This window comes from Notolepis coatsorum (genome assembly GCF_963971535.1).
Source record: "Notolepis coatsorum genome assembly, chromosome: 11".
Lineage (NCBI taxonomy): Eukaryota > Metazoa > Chordata > Actinopteri > Aulopiformes > Paralepididae > Notolepis > Notolepis coatsorum.
Genome location: NC_140175.1, coordinates 78807269 through 78827025, shown reverse-complemented (window position 1 = coordinate 78827025; position 19757 = coordinate 78807269). Strand labels below are relative to the sequence as shown.

The following is a 19757-nucleotide window of genomic DNA, read 5'->3' as shown; positions in this document are numbered from 1 at the left end:
TGAAATATCCCTTTAGCTCATTTTGAGGGTTTTTATAGGCAAATGTACACAGAACTATTGAACAAATTGTAAAACTCTTCAAGGATTTGGATTTGTTCATCATTTTGCTTTGGTGGTGGTGATGGGGGGGGGGGGGATCTAGCCAAAATTGTGAAACAGCAGAGAAAAGCTGCAGACTAGACAGTTGAGGGGGTGTAAGAAGGTAATGGAAGGAGGCAGAGAGAAACGTTCACATTCAGAGAGCGAGAAGACTGATTGATTGAAAATTTTATTAACAGATTGCAGAATGGGTACAATACAGTACGCGTCTAGTTTTTTACCAACGCGTTCTGCGATCCGATTGGCCACTGACGTTTCTGGTCGTGTGACATGTGCGGCCAATCGTGTGACGCCTGTTTCTTTCACCGTTTAAGCTTAGGCACTCTTTCGAAGTTGGTTAAGGTTAGAGTTTGTCTTAGAGCAGGGCGATAGAACACCAGCCCTGATTCCAAACTCTAACCTTAAAGGGGACATGTACTATAAATGTCATTTTTCAGTCTCTAGCATTGTATTATAGTAATAGGAGTTAGTATCAATGTGTTTTAGTGTCTAAATACCATATTGGCGGATTGCTCTGATTCAGCTCAGATAATTTCCTGCTCCAGTAAATTAGTCCATCCTGATTTGAAGGCCTGAATGACGTTACTCAGGCTCTGGGTAGAAGACAGTGATGTGATTGGCTCTGTGGTTGTAGCTAATGCCCGCCCACAATCTACCTAGACTAGACAGCGAGTGGAAAACCACTTCCTCATACTGCGAGGCAGAGTGAAACCCGACACCTCTGCATACACTGGAGGGAGAGAGAGAGATAGAGAGAGACAGAGACAGAGAGAGAGAGAGAGAGAGGGAGGCCCCCCCCCCCACAAGCTGCCGCAGGGAGAGAAAAAACTAAAGGAAGAAACGGCCTGTCTTTTTTTTCTCTCTCTCTCTCGCACCCCCCCCCCCCCCCCCTCTCTCTCTCTCTATCTCTCTGTCTACCAGTCGCAGACTGTGTGGACTGACTGTCACTCAAAGTGCTTATGGGCGGAGCCAGGCCATAACAGCCTGAAATCTTGAAGCTGAAAAATGATGGTTTTGAGTACTTGATTAGAAATATAAAACAATGCAGGGCGGTCAGGTGGCGTAACGGAGATTGCATTCGTCACCAACCCCGGAGCGGCTGGATTCGCCTGTTCGAATCCAGCTCACAGCTCCGGGGTTGTCACCAGGGGCGGGGCTAGGGGGTGGCTACTTGGGCTCAAGCCCAGAATGTTTTCTGAAAAGCCCCGAATCTATTTTCAAAAAAAAAAGTTTTTTGACAATTAATCATTGTTACATGAAAATATGTTTGCACCAGATTTAGCAGAAGCTAATTTCCATTTGTAGTCTATCCAGCTGCTAACTGTATTTGAGTGAGTTAAGTCTTGGTGTTATGGTAGACTCAGACCTAAGCTTTAAATCACAATCAACAAGTTGACAAAAACATAATTGTTCCACCTTAGAAACATAGCTAAAGTACAGCCATTTATAAATCAAAAGGAAGCTGAAAACCAGATCCATGCCTTTATCTCAAGCCGACTCTACTGTAATGCACTCCTTACCGGCCTCCCGAAAAAATACGATGATAACTATTTTATTGCAATGCACTATTGCATTATTTTATTCTATTTTACTAACTATTTTATTGCACTGCACTATTTTACTTTGTATCAGTGATAATCAAACCGCAAACAAAGACTCATTAACACTTTCAGTGCCAGATGGCGCTGTTTACTGTTACTGTTGAAAGGCCAGCGCCTTTTAACATGGGGATATGTTTCTTCCGGTCAAGATGCAAAAAACGGATCATTTTTCCATCCATACATTTCCGTTTTATACCGTCGTGAATATGAGTAGTTTCAGGGTGGTCTGGTGTCATTTCCAAAATGACAGACACCAAGCCACATCGTTTCAAATGGAGTGCAATAGCGGCTGCAAGGTGTTAGGCGGCGGTATTGGACTTTTGAGATCTCAGACCCATCCCCAGTGATAACACAGGCTGCCGGCATGTCTTTATGAATAGAAATATCGAATAAAAGAAACAACGATGAAAACCCGACTAGACTCTGGTTTTCGGGGGTCCTGGCGCTCAACGTTCGGCGAGTTAACCCTAGATCTTAGTGATTTAATGTTCTATGTCTTACCTTGACTTTGTCTATTTTACTGCTATCTATTTTATGCTTTATGTCTGCACTTTATGCATTGCTCTTGATCTGCCAATGTTGTGCTCATTTTATGTGTGTCTTTTTGTACTGCTGTGAAGCACTTTGAGCTGCAATTCTTGTATGAAAGGTGCTATATTATTATTATTATTATTATTATTATTATTATTATTATTATTATTATTATTATAAATTATTATAGTTTGCTTCATTAATTAAAGGGTGCGAATTTAAGTGTTCTCTAGTGCCTTTTGTCCGCTTTAAGGTGGTGGTATACGTTAAAGGTTGTGGTGTCGAAGTAAAAAAAATCTGGGCTAAGCCCCGGATCTCCTACAATCCTAAATCCGCCCCTGGTTGTCACCAGCTTGGCTGGCCGTTCACACTAATACAATTGGCAGTATTAGAGGGTGGGAGAAGCTGGCGGGGTGGGTCCGGGTCGTTGTAAACAGCGACTCCTACAGTTCGGTCGGGGCGCCTGCTAAGCGCGGATAGGATCTAAGTGGGATAGTGTGATCCTTCCACACGCTACGCCCTCTCAGTGAGAATCCGCGCTGCCAGGTGAAAAGAAGCGGTTGATTGGCTGGACGTGTGTCGGAGGAAGCACGTGGTAGCCTCCACTCTCCCAGACCGACTGTGGGGGATAAGTGCGCAGCGACCAGGAAGGGGATTGGGAATTGGCATAACGACTAACATTGGGATGGGAGAAAATCGGAGGAAAAAGGAGGGGGAAAAAGATCAATAAAAAAATATATATATATATATAAAACAATGCATTTAAAAAAAAAAAAACCTTACAGATGTCTTCAATAGACTAACAGGAATTGTGTAAAGTTGCCCAAATAGTGCTAGGAATAGCAGTACATGTCCCCTTTAACCAACTTCGAAAGAGTCGCCTAAGCTTAACCAGTGATAAACTAGGCGTTAGGTAGTTTGCATGCTGTTCGAGGCGGAAATGGGCAAAGACACAGGCGTCACACGATTGGGCGCACATGTCACATGACCAGAACGTCAGTGGCCAATCAGATCGCACCAGAAACGTCAGTGACCAATCAGATCGCGGAACTGGGTTGGTAAAACACTAGACGCATACAGTACAGCTCAATACACACAATTGTTAAAGGCCCACTTGCATTTTGTATTTTTGTTCAATAAACAATAAATGTGACTAGGCCAACGGTGACTTTCATGAGGGGGAAAAAAATTATCGAAATTGACCCAGTTATAGCATTTTTATCAAACATTTTGTCGACCCAACCACAACCACGTGGATATTTTAATCCATGGTTCATAACGTGCGTGTGTCATCTTAATGATGACGTCACACCAGGTACAGGGCAGCAGGGGCTCTGAGAATCACAGGCAGGTAGTGGCAGGAGGCAAGGAGCCTTCTTGTTACTACTAGCCGAGGAGCTAGTATCTGTTTCACCTAACACTATTGCTCCGTGATCATAGCCATTCATCTCTAAAGCTAACCACTATTTGTAAAAGCCACAACCACGTTACCATATTTGTAATAATGTAAATCATTGTGTCGTTGTACATATTGTGTATATAACGTTAGTAGCAAAGTTAGCTAGCTTGGTAGCCAGCATTCTCGAAACTCCTAACATGCTCCGATTTAAAATGGTTCTCTCCTCTTTGTATACCTTTGTCCTCACAAGTATTCTGCCAGGGAACTTATTGACACGACAATAGTAGTAGTTATAAGGTGTTTGAGCTTGTAACATTAACTTTAGTTAGCTAATAGCTATCGTGGTAGCCCGTTTCGTGACTGTGATGCACCGAGTGCTATCCGAGGGGCTGCTATCGTATCAACATGCCGTGACGTGTAGCTTGCTAGCCGGCATGATGCGTGTGCAGTGCTTTGCCCCACAGGTCCGAGAAGAGGACCTGCACATTTTACTCGTTCCCAAAACTCTTTTACATGCCCGATTTAAAATGGTTCACGGCAGTAGACATAATGCTAACGTTAGCGGGGTAAAGTTAGCCAGAGCCATATAGCCAGCTTGGTACTATGACCCGGACGGGCATAAGGCATAAGTTACCGGCAGTAACGTCACGGCACTGATAGCGTCCGATAAGCTTTTTGATTTGCTCCATACATGTTATTCGTGCGTGGACCTTAGTTTTTAACCCTTTCTGAGTGGAATTTCCGGCGTCAAATGAAAAAAAAAGAAATAATGAAAATAGATACCAAACTACCCATAATTGAAGAGTAGGGTTTAACCTGCAAGTTGGCCTTTAACACTTTGTATGCCACTCGCGGCTTTTCTCTGGTTTACGCCCTGACCGCTGAATGCCATGTCACGAGTATTCTCGTTTTTTTTTTTTTTATTAGCGATCTGAAATCATATTGGATCACGCGAGCCTACCGTTGGAGATCCAGGGACCGCCGGCACTCCGATGTGAAAAAAGCGCCCCCTATCATCTCCCAGATGGTAAATCACCCTTTTGGAATGGACTCAATGAAAGTGAATGGGAGAACAGATTTCTGACTCCACATTTTACTTCTCACTGATGCAGCCGGGGTCTACCAGAGTTCATTCTGGAGCCTCTGAGCCACGGCGAATATGGGTTATACTGTACACACGATGGATCAATACATTTATCGATTTTTTCGAATGGCGATCGGAAATTGGAATAAACCATTTGGATACCATCTGACCTCAGGTAAGGAATCTATGTTATCAGTGTTAGGATAATCACTCGTTTTCACGGATATATAAGCGTTTATGTGATATGGCTGTTTTGACTGTAAAAGCCATGAGGAAATAAGAGCAGCGATTATCAGCGCACAGGCACGAGCGTGCGTGCGCACACATATACTATCGATCATCTAGCGTTTATTTGAAAACGATTCATAAATAGGCCGACAAATGACAACGTTCTGGAATATTCCAGTAAAAGGCGATTATCATAGGCATGGGTTGTTTTTTCCCCGAAAACGGGTGATTTTCAAAATGCTATCAAACGGAAATGAAGCGATAAAAATACAATCTGCCTTGACAATGTTGACTGGAAAATGATTCTTTGATAAGCGACGGGCAGATTAGACACATAGCCATAATTTAAAACATAGATTAGGCGATATTAACGTTAACATTGGCCGTGGATGGTGGCATTCAAGGGGGTAAAAAGGAAAACACGGCTGGCGCTCAAAGTGTTAAGGGGATGCAGACCAGAGAAAGACTTTTGTCTTGTTTACATCAGGGTCCCCCATTTTCAATTCACCAGGAGGCAGATAAGAGAGAAATAGCAAGGAGAGAGAGAAAGATATATATATAGAGAGAAAAAGAGAGAGGAGATAGAAAAGGAGATCGAGATAAACGGAGAGATGGAGAAAGAGAGAGAAAGAAAGAGGTGGGAGGAAGAGAGGAGGAGATAGAGAAAGAGATAGAAAAGGAGATAGAGATAAACAGATTCCTTTATTGTCTCTTATTTCAGTACTTTACAACAAGAAGAGTGAGATTCTATTTATTGTGGTACCTCGACCATAGCAGCTTCCAATAATAAAAATACAATAAATTTAGCATGGAATAAAATAAGATTACTAAAATAAAGATTACTATATAGTTCTAAAAAAAGAGATGGCGAAAGAGAGAGGTGGAAGGAAGAGAGAGAAAGAGGAGGAGATAGAGAAAGAGATATAAAAGGAGATCAAGAGAAAGAGATGGAGAAAGAGAAAGAAAGAAAGAGAGAGGTCTAGTACGAGCAATAGAAAGGAGGCTTGCAGAAAAAAGCGGAGCCCAGGCCATGTGTGTGTGTGTGTGTGTGTGTGTGTGTGTGTGTGTCTGTGGGGGCCGGGGGAGGGAGAGAGGAATGCAGGCCTGCTGATGGCTGCTCCAGGCCGGGAGGAGGGTCAGGACGGAGGGAGGGAGGAGGGGGCAGACAGCTTGGCCCCTCAGTTCTCTGGGAAGACTCGCAGGCCGCTCTCGAAAACACAGGATGTGGGCTCACAGGCAAGGAGAAAGGGGTGGGGCATGCTTCTCACACAGACACACACACATACACACACACACACACACACACACACACAGTTCCACCCTCTCCATTCCTTTCTCATTTAACCCTTGCCTGCCACACTCCCCTACTTATCCGAGGCAACCACGATCTAAATCACACACCAAGGCAGGTCGCGACTAGGGCTGGGTAACGAAATTCAAGACTTTTATTATGGTATCGATGGAATTGCTTCAATACTATAGAGCAGTGGTGCCCAACCAGTCGATCGCGATCGACAGGTAGATCGCGGGCTGATTTCAAGTAGATCTTGATTAATCAAATTTGATTATTAAAAAAAAAAAAAAAAATCTTTTTGCTAAATCAACTCTTCCTCTCCTTGTTAACTACAACAAGCAATGCTGTTTGTTATTTAAGATGAGGTCGGACACAGTAACTGACAGATTTGTGTTCATTATGCTGCTTTTATAAAGTCTCAAATGACGGCTTACAATATACAATTTTGGCTGGTAGCTCTCGGGCTAGGTGGTAAATAAAAAAGTAGATCTTGGTTCAAAAAAGGTTGGCCACCCCTGCTATAGAGTATCGAAAAATGCTGTGGTATCGGAATTTCAATACCCAAGTAGTTAATCTCATCAGTGTCAGCGAGCCAATAAGCATGTTTGTTCCAAGATATAACATTTCTTCTGTTCAACTACAATCCAAAATCATCCAAAATGTAATAACGTTTCTGATTGGCTTACACAGCACATAACCGTACAAAATAAGGTATTGCAAAATTAACATTGTTTTGGTATCAAGTGTCGAATCCCAAGTATCGATATTGGCATCAGTATAAAACATTTTCAAATGATACACAGCCCTAGTCGCAACTCGATTATGGCAAAAATCATAATCACGATTATTTTGATATGATATTTTGATTGATTATTAAACACGATTACTCATTTGATTTGAGAACTTCAGCAAAATAGTAAAATGATGCTGCGGGTATCGTGACGGATCCATCAACGAACAAATAGAAATTTGACGGAAGGTATTACGGTCCATTGGTTTACTTTTTTATTGTGTAAATCATGCCTTTGCAGAAACAACAGCCTTGCGGATGGGAATGTATCAGTCACTTCCAAAAGTTCACCCACTCCAAACTTTTCTGTCCCGTCAAAACGGACACAAATCTGGCAGGAAGACGGACACAGCGTCTACCCTGTCCGGCAAATGATGCTCCTCGTTGAAAATGAATTAAAAACAGACGTTCAGACAGACAAGACAGACACCATGGAGTCTTGGGTATTAGTGTTGGGCCCCTGAATCTTAGCAATATGTTGGGAACTTTTAATTTATTGGTACAAGAATACTGTTTAACAGGGTGGCGTGAAGACACTGAAAAGTGAGAAAATATCATGAAAAACTCAAATAAACAAGTGTTTGGTAAATAGGCCCTATTCATTTTGTCTTGTGTTGTGAATGCAGCACACCCTTCTTTCACAGCAGTGCGAAATTACTCAACAACCAACTAGGCTGCAGTAAAAAACTAAAAACCAGATTTACAAACATAAAAATAAAGACAGAAAACACTCATCACAGACAAGCTGGATGTGTCCAATTACTTAAACATTTTCTTTACAAACATAGCCACAACACTGGTTAATAAACTACCCTCCCACTCTGGGCATTTGGGGGTAGAACACATCCTAGCCTTCTACAAAAACCTAGGGGTCCGCAAAGGTACTAAAAAAACTGAGCGCCCTCCAACCTAACAAGGCCACTGGCCATGACAATATCCCCTCCTAATTCCTCAGAGACTCAGCAGCCGCCATCACCCCAGTAATCACCCACATAATAAACCTCTCCATAAAACAGGGATATGTCCCCAAAGACTTAAAAATTGCCAGAGTGACCCCCCTGCACAAAAAAGGCAGCAAATTAGACACAGGAAACTACCGCCCTGTTTCTATTCTTACCATCTCAAAAGTCATGGAAAAAATAGTCTACGAACAGGTCGAAAAGTACCTTGCGGAAAAAAAGTGAATCTACGAATTCCAATCTGGCTTCAGAACATCCCACTCCACTGACTCATGCCTTCTCTATTTGAACGACCACATCAAACAAGAGGTGGACGCGGGCAAATACTGCGGCATGGTCATGCTGGACCTCCAAAAGGCTTTCAACACTGTCAATCACTCCATTCTGATTGACAAGCTAAAAGAAATAGGTTTTGATAGTATATCAGTGAGCTGGATGCAATCCTACCTGGAGGGGAGAGAACAGATGGTGGAGGTAAACTGTACACTACCCCCCCCCCCTCCCAGTGAGCTGTGGTGTTCCACAAGGAAGCATACTAGGGCCGTTACTGTTCCTAATTTATGCAAATGACATGTCATCAGCTTAAGGTCTTGTCCAGACTAAAACGATTTTGATCTTTTTCGTTTGGTTTTAAGGTTTCCGTAAAAACGAAAACGTCTCAGGATAATAAGTGCGTGCCACAAATTTACTAAATAAATGTCTTTCGGACGGCTGGGTGGCGCAGCAGAGATTGCGCTTGTCACCAATGCAAGAGACTCCGGTCTCGAATCCGGGTGTCAGCATTGCCTCCGGCTTGGGCCAGTCGTCATACTAACTCATTGGCAGAGTTAGAAGGTGGAAGTTGATGGGTGGGGATTTGGACGTTGTGGACAGCGACTCCTACAGGTCGGTTGGGGGACGCCTGCACAGCAGAGACAGGAAGTAGCAGGGGTAGTGTGAGCCTCCCATGCGTTAGACATCGCCACAGAGTCCGCGCTGGCAGGTGAAAAGATGCGACAGGCTGCCTCCTCGTGTGCCGGAGGGGACATGTGATGCAAGGCTTCTATCCTCCCTACAACAGACCAGTGGGGGGCATAGTCGAGCAACGTTCAAGACAGGGGAGGGGAGAATTGGAAACTCGAAATTGGGATCGGAGAAAAATGAGGAAAAAGTAGATACAAAAAAAGAATTTCTTTCCCGTTTCTTTTATTTTGAAAACCCCCGACCGGAAGTGTTGTCGTTTTGAGCTTTCAGCTTTTGAGCTGACCTAGTTTCCAGAGACAAACAGCAGCGCAACGTACATTCGGAAGTGGAGAGAGAGAGACCGCGGCTCAAATTACCTGTGTTGTATTAACACTTTCAGTGCCAGCAGGGGGCGCACGATTTAGTGCTTGAATGCCCATCATCCACTTCAATGTTAGTGTTAATAACGCCTAATCTACTGGCGGCTAGGTGGTGCAGTGGGCAAGGCGCTCACCACCAATGCAGGAGACGCTGGGTTCGAGCCCAGCTCTCCGCATTGCTATCAGCTTGGCTGGTCGTTCATACTAATACAATTGGCAGTATTAGGGGGTGGGAAGCTGATGGGTGGGGATCGGACGTTGTGGACAGCGACTCTTACAGGTCGGTTGGTGCGCCTGCGCAGCAGAATCAGGAAGCGACGGGGGCGGCGTGCCCTCCAAATGCAGACCCCCGACGCTGAGAGATCACACTGTGCAGGTGAAAAGATGTGACTGCTGCTTCCTCGAGTACCGGAGGGGACACGTGATGTAACGCTTAGTCCACATTGCAGCCGGCTTGTGGGAGGCATGGCCTAACAGCGTTCGAGACAGGGGAGGGTAGAATTGGACGATACGAAATTGGGATGGGAGAAAAATAGAAAATGGGAGAAAAGAAAAATCAATGACTCATTTTCCAGTCAACATTGTCGAAGCGGATTGTTTTTTTTATCAGTTCATTTCCGTTTTATAGCATTTTGAAAAGCCCTCGTTTTCAAGGAAAATAAAAAGATTCCATAATAAACGCCCTGTACTGGAATATTCTAGAATACACAAAAACGTTGTAATTTTTCAGCCTATTTATGAATAGTTTTCAAATAAACGCTAGATTATCGATAGTATATGTGTACGTATGCACGCTGGGGCCGCGAGCTGAAAATCGATTACCTCATTTCCTCAACATCACACACACACACACACACACACACACACACAGGGCGAACGCTGAGAGCTCAGCGAATACAAATTATCCCAATACTTGTAAAATAGATACCTCAGATCAGATGTTCTCCAAAAAGATCATTCCAATTCCTGATCGCCATTCCAAAAATCAATCACTTTTATTGATCCAACGCTGGGTGGTCGAAACACATATTCCACGCTGTTCTGAGGGACCAGAATGACTGCAATCGGCTCGGGTTACATGCCTGACAAGTAAAATGTGGATTCCGGATTTTTCTTTTCTCATCCATTTTCATTGAGTCCATTCCAAAAGGGTGCATTACCATCTGGGAGACGATAGGGGGCGCTTTTTTCACATCTGAGCTCCTGATGGGGCTGGTTTCCCAACGAGAGACTCGGTTGATGAAGTATGAATTGAGATCGCTAATAAAAAAAAATAACACGCTATTTGTCGTGGTGGGCATTCAGGGGGCGGGCTGATAACACGTGTTATGTCGTGGTGGGCTCTCAAAGTGTTAATAAAGTAATTGATTGATGTTTAACTTGTACCTGTGTCCAGTCCTTTTGACTAGCAAACTGTCTATTGTATTTAGTTGGTTAGCTATTTAGCTAATGTTGGTAGCATTGGATAGCATCAACGCTAGCTGGCTACACCAGCCATGGGAATACTATTTACTAAATTATGGAGGCTTTTTAATCATCAAGGTAAGAGAGGATTTGTCATAATCAACTGAAGGGGTATGCTATGGAACAATATGTGCTTGGCTACTAGGGTTTTCAGAAAAAGGCCATCTATGTGACGCTAGTATCGTGTATTGCATCACACAGTTGCATCATCCCGATCAACACGCAACTACTGTGTACATGCCATTGTTGTTTAATAATAACTCCCGGTGTTATGTGTTTAATAAACACTTCTAGCCAGGACATATAAGACATTTTGTTGGCTGGGTTTTGCATGCGGATTAAGGGAGATGTCAATCTGTTGTCGACGGGGGGGAAATAAGAATGAATAATTTCGACAGGGCATTATGACCAGAGATTTAAATATCAACAGATTTTCTTCTGGTAAAAAAAACAGGAATTACCGGATAATGGAAACCCTGCCCAGTGTATGTATCCAGACAATAGTTCACATTTAGGAGCATAGTTATGCAGGGTAAGGGAGAGGTGGGCTATCGTGTCATCAATTCAGGAGAAGACGCGTATCGCTTATGAAGATGGTGACGCAATGGGGGGCGTCTTCAGGCGTCTTCAGAATTGCGCACTCTGGGAGCCGGTATCAGAAAGTACCGTCTTCAGGCTGCCAGAACGCAGTTCCGTGTGGCAGAAAGATGCAAACGATCAAATACTTTGCCTAAAACGACCAAAATCGTTTTAGTCTGGACATGGCCTAAGTTGTGACTGCAACCTGTTCCTGTTCGCGGACGACTCAGCCCTGCTGGTCTCTGACAGGAACAGGTTGCAGGTTGAAAAAGCCCTAAGCTCTGAACTCGGCAGAATCTGCACCTGGCTCGCTGATAACAAACTATCATTACACCTGGGTAAAACAGAGTCCATTCTCTTTGGATCAAATAACAAACTCAGCAAGGCCAATGGCTTCTCTGTTACAGTGGGTGACAATATTGTCACAAGGAAAGATGAAATTACATACCTGGGTTCCATCCTAGAGGCAAATCTTTCCTGTGACAAAATGGCAACCAATGTAATAAAAAAAAGTCAACCAACGAACAAGATTCTTGTACCAGATCTCCTCTCTGGTAAACAAGAATACCCTGAAGACTAACGGGAGCACTCATTCAAGGGTACTACGACTATGCTTGCACCCAGGGAACAAACTTAACTTTTTGACTTACCAGCCATTTGGCTGGTAGATTTTTAAAAGTACCAGCCGGGCAGATTTTTTACTAGCCAAAAATTGTAAATAGCTTTTTAGTATATCGCCATGTGTTATTATTACATATAATACTCTCATATGCTATTTTCAATTAATATCATAAACAACATAAGGAATATTAGCATAATTTTGAGTGGACTGAAGGAATGAGTCAGTATTAATAGTTTTAAATACAAATAATTTATTGAAACATAGAAGTGGGGTCGGGACACATTTTATTTCAATTTTTTTAACTGTTTTAACCATGTAGTGTAGCACTTTGGGATCCCAGTGAACAAAAAGTGCATTACAAATCCAATCTATTATTATTATTATTATTATTATTATTATTATTATGTGTGGCTGCTGCCCTGGCGGACATCTGTGCTCTACTGAGTGCACCTTTCTAGTCTAGAGAGAGAGCGCTGATTCCCCGTAGCTGAACAGGGTTGCATTTTGTCAACACAAGTTAGAACCCTGGAGGAAGCGATATAAGGAAACGAATTGCTCCGCTAATCGCTCGTTGACCCCGCCCCCAAATCGCTCTCCGCTCGCTCACCTTGAATCGAGCACTCCCCGCGTCACATCGCTCGGCAGATTTTTTTTTTTTTTTTGGAGTATGGTGTAAATTAGCTCAAACTACAACAGTCTACACCCCCTGGGCCCCTTAACAAATGTTTGTATTGAGCCGCATTGTAATTGTACCCATTCTACAATGTTAAATAACGTTGTTTATCCATTCACTAGCTCTATTAAGCGATGATAGCTAGCCTAGCCACAATGCTATGGTCGCTGCCATTAACGTTAGCATGTAAGCTAACGACAACAACAATGGCGTCAAAACAGGATGTGAGCGACAAAGCCTGAACAGGATATCACAGGTTCACCCTTCTTGTTACAAAGGGTCAGATTAAACCGAATATATATATTTATTGCTTGGTATCCCTTGTATAATATTTGTATATCGTTTGATATCCCTTGTATATTATTCGTATATATACACGGAATATCCCTTTACCTGGGTACAAACCAGAGTAATATTCGCTCTCCTATTGGACAGCGACCCCTAGGCACCAACGGCCAAGCCCCCAACGGCAAGTTCAAAGGCAACTCCGGGCATGTCTCAACATGTCCAGAGTCTGCGCAGTAATACGAGACAGAACTGAGGTTGGCACTAGATAATTCACCTTACGTATAAATACGGCGCAGGTGGAAACAGCAGCAATTCGTTCATTACTAGTAAAGCCTTCACCACGAGACAACGTGCAGTGAAGTGAGCAACTTTGCCTCTAAATAGAGCCTTGAGAACCGCGTGCGAATAGATTGCTAAAGTGTCAGAGTTTAACACAGTAACGTTGAGTTCGACTTATTCTAATGTGAAGTAATAGTCTATCATTTATAGTGTATCGTGCGGCTACAGTTCTTCAGTGACCAGCATTACCACCGGTTCGTTGTGTATATAGCTAGTGCACTTATCCAGGCTGGGCGGCCTAAACTCGTGGCCCCACCCGAGGAGTCCTAGACGAGAGCCGTTGGATATGTACACCGGAGAACCTACACCGGCGACTGCAGAACCATTTCTGGTTGGATTATATTGCTTTGGGACCGTGACTGCTGGAGCAGAGAACCGTCGACCCCACTGTCGTTTGGGATCTACCCCCCGTGAGGATCATCACTTGAGCCCGCCTCTAGGAAGAGGCTGGCTAGCTGTCTTCCATGCTGTCGAGCATACTGGATTATAGCTGTTGCTTTGTCTACTGATCAAGGGAGTACATGCACTGGCTCCTGTATCTGGAACCTCGTTATTCCTCGTTGACCTAGACTTTGTAACCGAACATTCCTCTACCCCGGCCGGCCTTACACCCGGAGGGAACCCCCCAGTGTCTCCAGCTGGTACTAGTGTGCCCTATGTAATTGCTATACCACAGGTGGCGTCAGTTTAGACCCATCCTAGTATTCATACTATTCTCATTGACTTACGCTCTTGACTTACTTTACGTGTATTCTTCGCCTTACAAGCGCAAGCCTAATTCTCAATCTGTAACCCAACGTTGCTTAATAATAATAAATACCCTCTAAATAGTACTTTATGTGTCAATGCCGTATTCTTGTGTGGGTGTTCACCATATATATTCATGTACTGTATGGCCAGTAATTAAAGTACACTTCTCATTGGTTGAAAATGGCCTTCATGTTTGTACATCGCCATCTGTTGCTTTGGCATTGTACTACATGTATATTACATCAGTGTTAAACCACTGTGAGCGGCCTGGAGGGTGTGGATTGGAGCGGAGGAGAAGCGGTAGATGCAGTGTATTTTGTTAGCCGCCAGGTGGCGGGCAGACCTTAAATTCTAATCGCCAAAGAATAAATCTACAAGCCAGTGGCGCTGGGCGTGTAACTATTTTGTACCCCGCTTGCACCTCATGGTACCAAAGCACCTCAAAGGCACTAAAAACAAGATTACAAACATCACAAAACAAACTGGTCAGACTACTGCTTGACCTTACTCCTAAAACCCACCTCACCCCTACCCATTTTGACAACCTAGGATGGCTTAGAGTAGACGACAGAGTACAGCAACTTGCAATGGGCCTGGTCTACAATGGGCCTGGATACACTACACCACTAAGATACCCATGTACATGTCGAAATACTTCCCAAAGGTCAGTGAATACCACAACACCAGAGGGAGTTCCACAAATCATGTTCAACCTAGATTCGGCTCAAACAAAGGACTAAACACATTTCGCAATTATGCCACAACAATGTGGAACGCCCTACCCACATCTGTAAAATAATGTGAATCCCTACAGACCTTCAAAACCACTCTCAAAGAGCACCTACAGGAGGCTGCAATTCGAAACTGGCCCCAGTAAATGTCCAAACCCCCCCTCCCAAGTACAGTTTATTCCCCCTCAAATGTATATATTCGCTTTTTGAAACTCTGTCTCTTCTATACTCTCCAGATCGCCTGGAATATTTTTTGCGACGCCGAATTCAGTATGCAGTAAAGCAGCGGTTCTCAACAGGGTTTTTTTTTAAATTATTTTTGGATTACAGAAAATGATCACTAAAGTGCTATCTGTTGCAGCTGCACTGTCTGTTTTCCATAAAAATACCATATTTGGATAAGTTTGACCATTTCTCAAAATCTGAAAATTATTACTTAATAAAACACAGAAAAGGATCACCAAGTTACTCTGGATAAAAAAAACCTTTACAGACAACATTGAGACAAAGCTTCCTGACACATCTCCATCCAAACTCTTGGAAGAACTCATTGAAATCTCATCTGATACCACCTGGAGAGCTTGTTTCAGTGAAGTGCCCCTGGAAACATGTTGGTCTGAGTTAGGGATGCACGATAATTATCGGGCCGATAATTATCGGGCCGATATCAGCAATTATGACGTCATCCCGATAAACTCGATAACAATAATAATAATTATTGATAGCTCCGATAACATAATACATTTTTTGGTTAAAAGAAATCCGGTGTGGGTGGATTTGGATGAAGGGCGCTTGTTTTTATTATAGCCTCCTCCCGTTTTGCCAGTACTGTGGTAAAACTGATAGCGTGTGGTTTAGGAACAGGGAGTTTTTCACAAATCCAGCGCTCCCTTTCTTGGCTGTGACGTAGTCACGTTACATTCAGAGACAGACAGTCGATCTGCCAATTACATCCCACGGCTTGCACCCACCTCTTCTTCTTACCACCAATCAGAAGCTCTCGTTCGTTTATTTACCTCCGGATTGTCAGCCATTACTCTACTCGGAGCTAACGTTATCTCCCCGCCAGCCACATTGACAAGTACCAGCGCTTATACATTACTGGCAAATGTCTTGTTGCACTTGTGGCAACGAGCGTTGTCAGCATCGACTTTAGTAAAATAGACCCAGACTTTTGAACATTTCGTTCTGTCCGCCATTATGAGAGCAGAGCTGTCTGTACTCGGCAGCGCAGCACCCGTGTCTGTGTGTGTGTGTGCGTGTGTGTGAGTGAGTGAGTGAGTGAGTGAGTGAGTGAGTGAGTGAGTGAGTGAGTGAGTGAGTGAGTGAGTGTGTGTGTGTGGGAGGGGAAGAGAGGAGAGAGCACAGCAGGCAGAGAGCACAGAGCTCCCCGTGCAGGCAGAGACACAGAGGCAGGAGAGATATAGACAACTGCCAACAAGATTAGTTTGCGACGTTTAAATTCCTAAAAAAAAAACTCCATAATTTCTCGAGTACCGATAGCAGTACCGATGACGTCGGAGCTTATAAATACTCAAAAAATCGATAAAAAAAAATATATATATATATACCGTAATTCCTCTAATAGTAACCGGTATTCAATTAAAAACCGGGTCTCTATTAATGACCGGGTGCGCTGTTGAGCTAAGCAATTATAAGCCGGCCTCCTAATACAAGCCGGGTTTCATGTATATTAGAGTTATTGTTGTTATATGCTGGCCTGGCTGTGCAGTAAATACCATATAATGGTATGGTGTTAATGTTTACCAAGAGAGTAAGCCTACCTCAGAATTGTATAAAACGAAGTTATTATTATTATTATTATTATACCAGTATTGTGATTGCACTATTTTACTTTATTTTACTTTTTTTGACCACCTGTAATTGCACTGTTTACTACCGTATTTCATACAGTACTTGCTTGGTTTCAATAAATGAACCCAGTCCATTTTACTGGGTTCAAACTGACACAAAATTTTGATTTATTCATTATGATCCGTTTGAAAATTAGAAATATAGGCCTCTCTCTTATACATGCCTCCTCCTAATACAAGCCTGGTATCCGCTACAGTTGAAACAAATACAAGCCGGAGTTACTATTACAGGAATTACAGTATATATACATTTAAAAAAAATATTATAATACAATAAATATCGGTTATCGGTATCGGCTTGAGGAGCATAAAGTTATCGGTATCGGTGTCAAAATCAATATCGTGCATCCCTAGTCTGAGTGTGGTGCTGAGTACCAAGTATCTCATGATGCAGCAGTTAAGGTGTTGATACCATTCAGCACCACATATCACATATGGCTTTTCATCCATGACAGCTCTGAAAACAAAATATAGGGCCAAGTTGAGCCTTGAGGATGACATGCGTGTTGCCTTGTCAAAGATCTCCCCACGTATTGACCGTATTATTAGCCAGCAGCAGCAGACCTCGCATTGAGCTAGAAATGTCCACTGAGTGAACAAGTGCTTATTTTCTGTATTTATTTATATTTTTTGAGAAATGGTAACTTGGTGATCCTTTTCTGTATTTTAAAAAAATACATGATTTTCTGTTTTTGAGAAATGGTCAAACTTATCCAAATATGTTATTTTTATGGAGAACAGTGCAGCTGCAACAGATAGCACTTTAGTGATCCTTTTCTGTATTTTAAAAAAAATACATGATTTTCAGTTTTTGAGAAATGGTCACACTTATCCAAATATGCAATTTTTATGGAAAATTGTGCAGCTGCAACAGATAGCACTTTAGTGATAATTTTCTGTAATTTTATTTGAAGAAATATGCTATTTGATTTACTACTACAAGCAGTGTAATGTCAACAGTACTAAGCCATTTAGACCTGAAACACCTGTTAATAATGCATTATATAGCCTGCATATACACACAAATGTGTTTCCCGGTTTCTTAAATAAACATTTTGAAAGCAAGCACTTTTGTCATCATTGTAGCAAAAAAGACAGGACCGGAAAAGTCTTTATCGTATGTAGGGGTGCCCTGGAATATTTTATTGAACACAGGGGTGCCTTGGCAGCAGAAAAGTTGAGAACCCCTGCAGTAAAGGAATATAGCATCAGCCAATGGACATATCGATCTACCAGATGGCGATCAAATAACTGGGAAATTCTTTTTGGAATCCAACCGGCCACAGGTAAAAGCGATTTGACGTAAATTTCAGCTTGATCGGCCTTGTTCTCATAGCCAACCACCCGGTCAGCGTATGTTGTTGCAATAACGAATGCCGTTATTAGTAATCAATAATCAGAAACGACTTCCCCCACCCCTTTCATGCATGCATGGTGGAACATGATACCGATCATATGCATTTTGATTTTTAACTCTAGCTTGTGTAGGGCCGAAACGCCAATCGATTTAACGTTATTAGCTTAGCGCCCTATAACTAGCTTTGCAGGAATTACCCCATACAATTCCGATATAACGTTCATTCACGACGCTATAAAACGGGAACATATTGATGAAAAAATTATTTCTTTATGTAATATTGAAGGGAAGGTTTATACTGTCAATTGACAATGACAATGGACACATAGCAATAATATAAAATATAGATTTAGGTGGAGAAGTGGTGGAGAAAATAAAAGCTAGCATATAATGGTAATGTCTGTTTAGGAGCGAGGGAAAATGGATGGATTATCCAATGGGGGGTCCGGAAGGGGGGGGTACGAGCTGGAGCATATGTGTGTAGGTTTTTAGATAACAGGTATTAGGGGTATATCCTATACAAGACAATTAACCAAAATGTGATTTCATTGGATGTGCACTGACAACTAATGCTTGTATATCTTATCGTGTGTTGTCATGTTTGTTTATGTGTTTGTTTAAAAAATAATAAAAAAATAAAATACAAAATATAGATTTAGCTCTACAAACAACCTCACGCACAGTGAACAGTTGTAATGAAAAGCTGGCCTCATAGTGTCTAATCCCAATGGCCCCGAATGTGTTAACAATTGTGTGTATTGAGCTGTACTGTATTGTACCCATTCTGCAATCTGTTAATAAAGTTTTCAATCAATCAATCAATTGTCTGACTCTGGAGAAGATGGAAAGTGTATTTTCCATAATGTTGGCGTGTTCCTTTAAGATCTGTTTCAGTGATTGGCTACTCACTATGTGAGCCTGTCCACTCAGCTGTGTGAGGGAGGGTCATTCAATTTCGGAACTACACCCATATTCCCTGTGATTGGACAAATTGGCAGATTGGCTTACAAGTCTTGGAGACTGCTGGTGAATTCAACATCAACAGCTGAATGGAGAATGAATCATCACTTTTCCTTTAAATCTTCAACTTCCTTTTGAAATAAATGAAGTGAAAGTACCTCAGCCTGGTACATTTTGATAAGGCCCTGGTTGACTTTGGACCAGGTAGGGACCGCGCTGATGTTCCACAGCTGGTTGGAGTGCTCCGCAAATGGACCCGTCTTCATCTGCAGAGGGAGTGGAGGAGGAGGTTGAGTGTGATAAATGAGGAAGAGGGTAAAGGAGAGCAGGTCTTTTCAAAATGAACCATTCTTATTCATCCTGATTTTAATCTGCAAATGGATGGAGAAAAGTACTACTAGGGGGTTCATCAATACAGCAATATCGCAATATTCTGTGGGCCGATATTATATAAATACAGTGACGGCAAGTATCGATATTTATAAAAAATAAATACAATTTAAAATATATATATTGCCCATTTTACGGCAATAAAATTATTGGAAAGAGGTGAACAGACTGAAAATGTTATGTTATTAGATAAAACAGATGTATATATTTTAATTTAAAAAGTTTTCCATTGACAACATAATTTGCAGTTGAAAAAAAGGTAATAAATCGCAATATATCATGTCTTGCAACATCGTGATATTACAATATTGCGACTCTAGTAACGTGATAATATTGTATTGTGGGGCCTCTGGTGATTCCCATCCCCAACTAGCTGAAAGCTAGATATGACCCAAGTAATGTTATTCAATGTTATTCTTCCTG

General features: G+C 42.3%; 1 protein-coding gene across 1 annotated transcript in view; it reads right to left on the bottom strand.

The window, feature by feature from the left end:
- The window catches only part of ptpa (protein phosphatase 2 phosphatase activator), an 88312-nt gene that overhangs the window by 3531 nt on the left and 65024 nt on the right, over nt 1-19757 (bottom strand). Inside the window, exon 9 of the mRNA XM_084325415.1 lies at nt 19103-19210. Within this exon, the coding sequence (XP_084181541.1) occupies nt 19103-19210 (108 nt within the window). The remainder of the gene's footprint in view (nt 1-19102; nt 19211-19757) is intronic.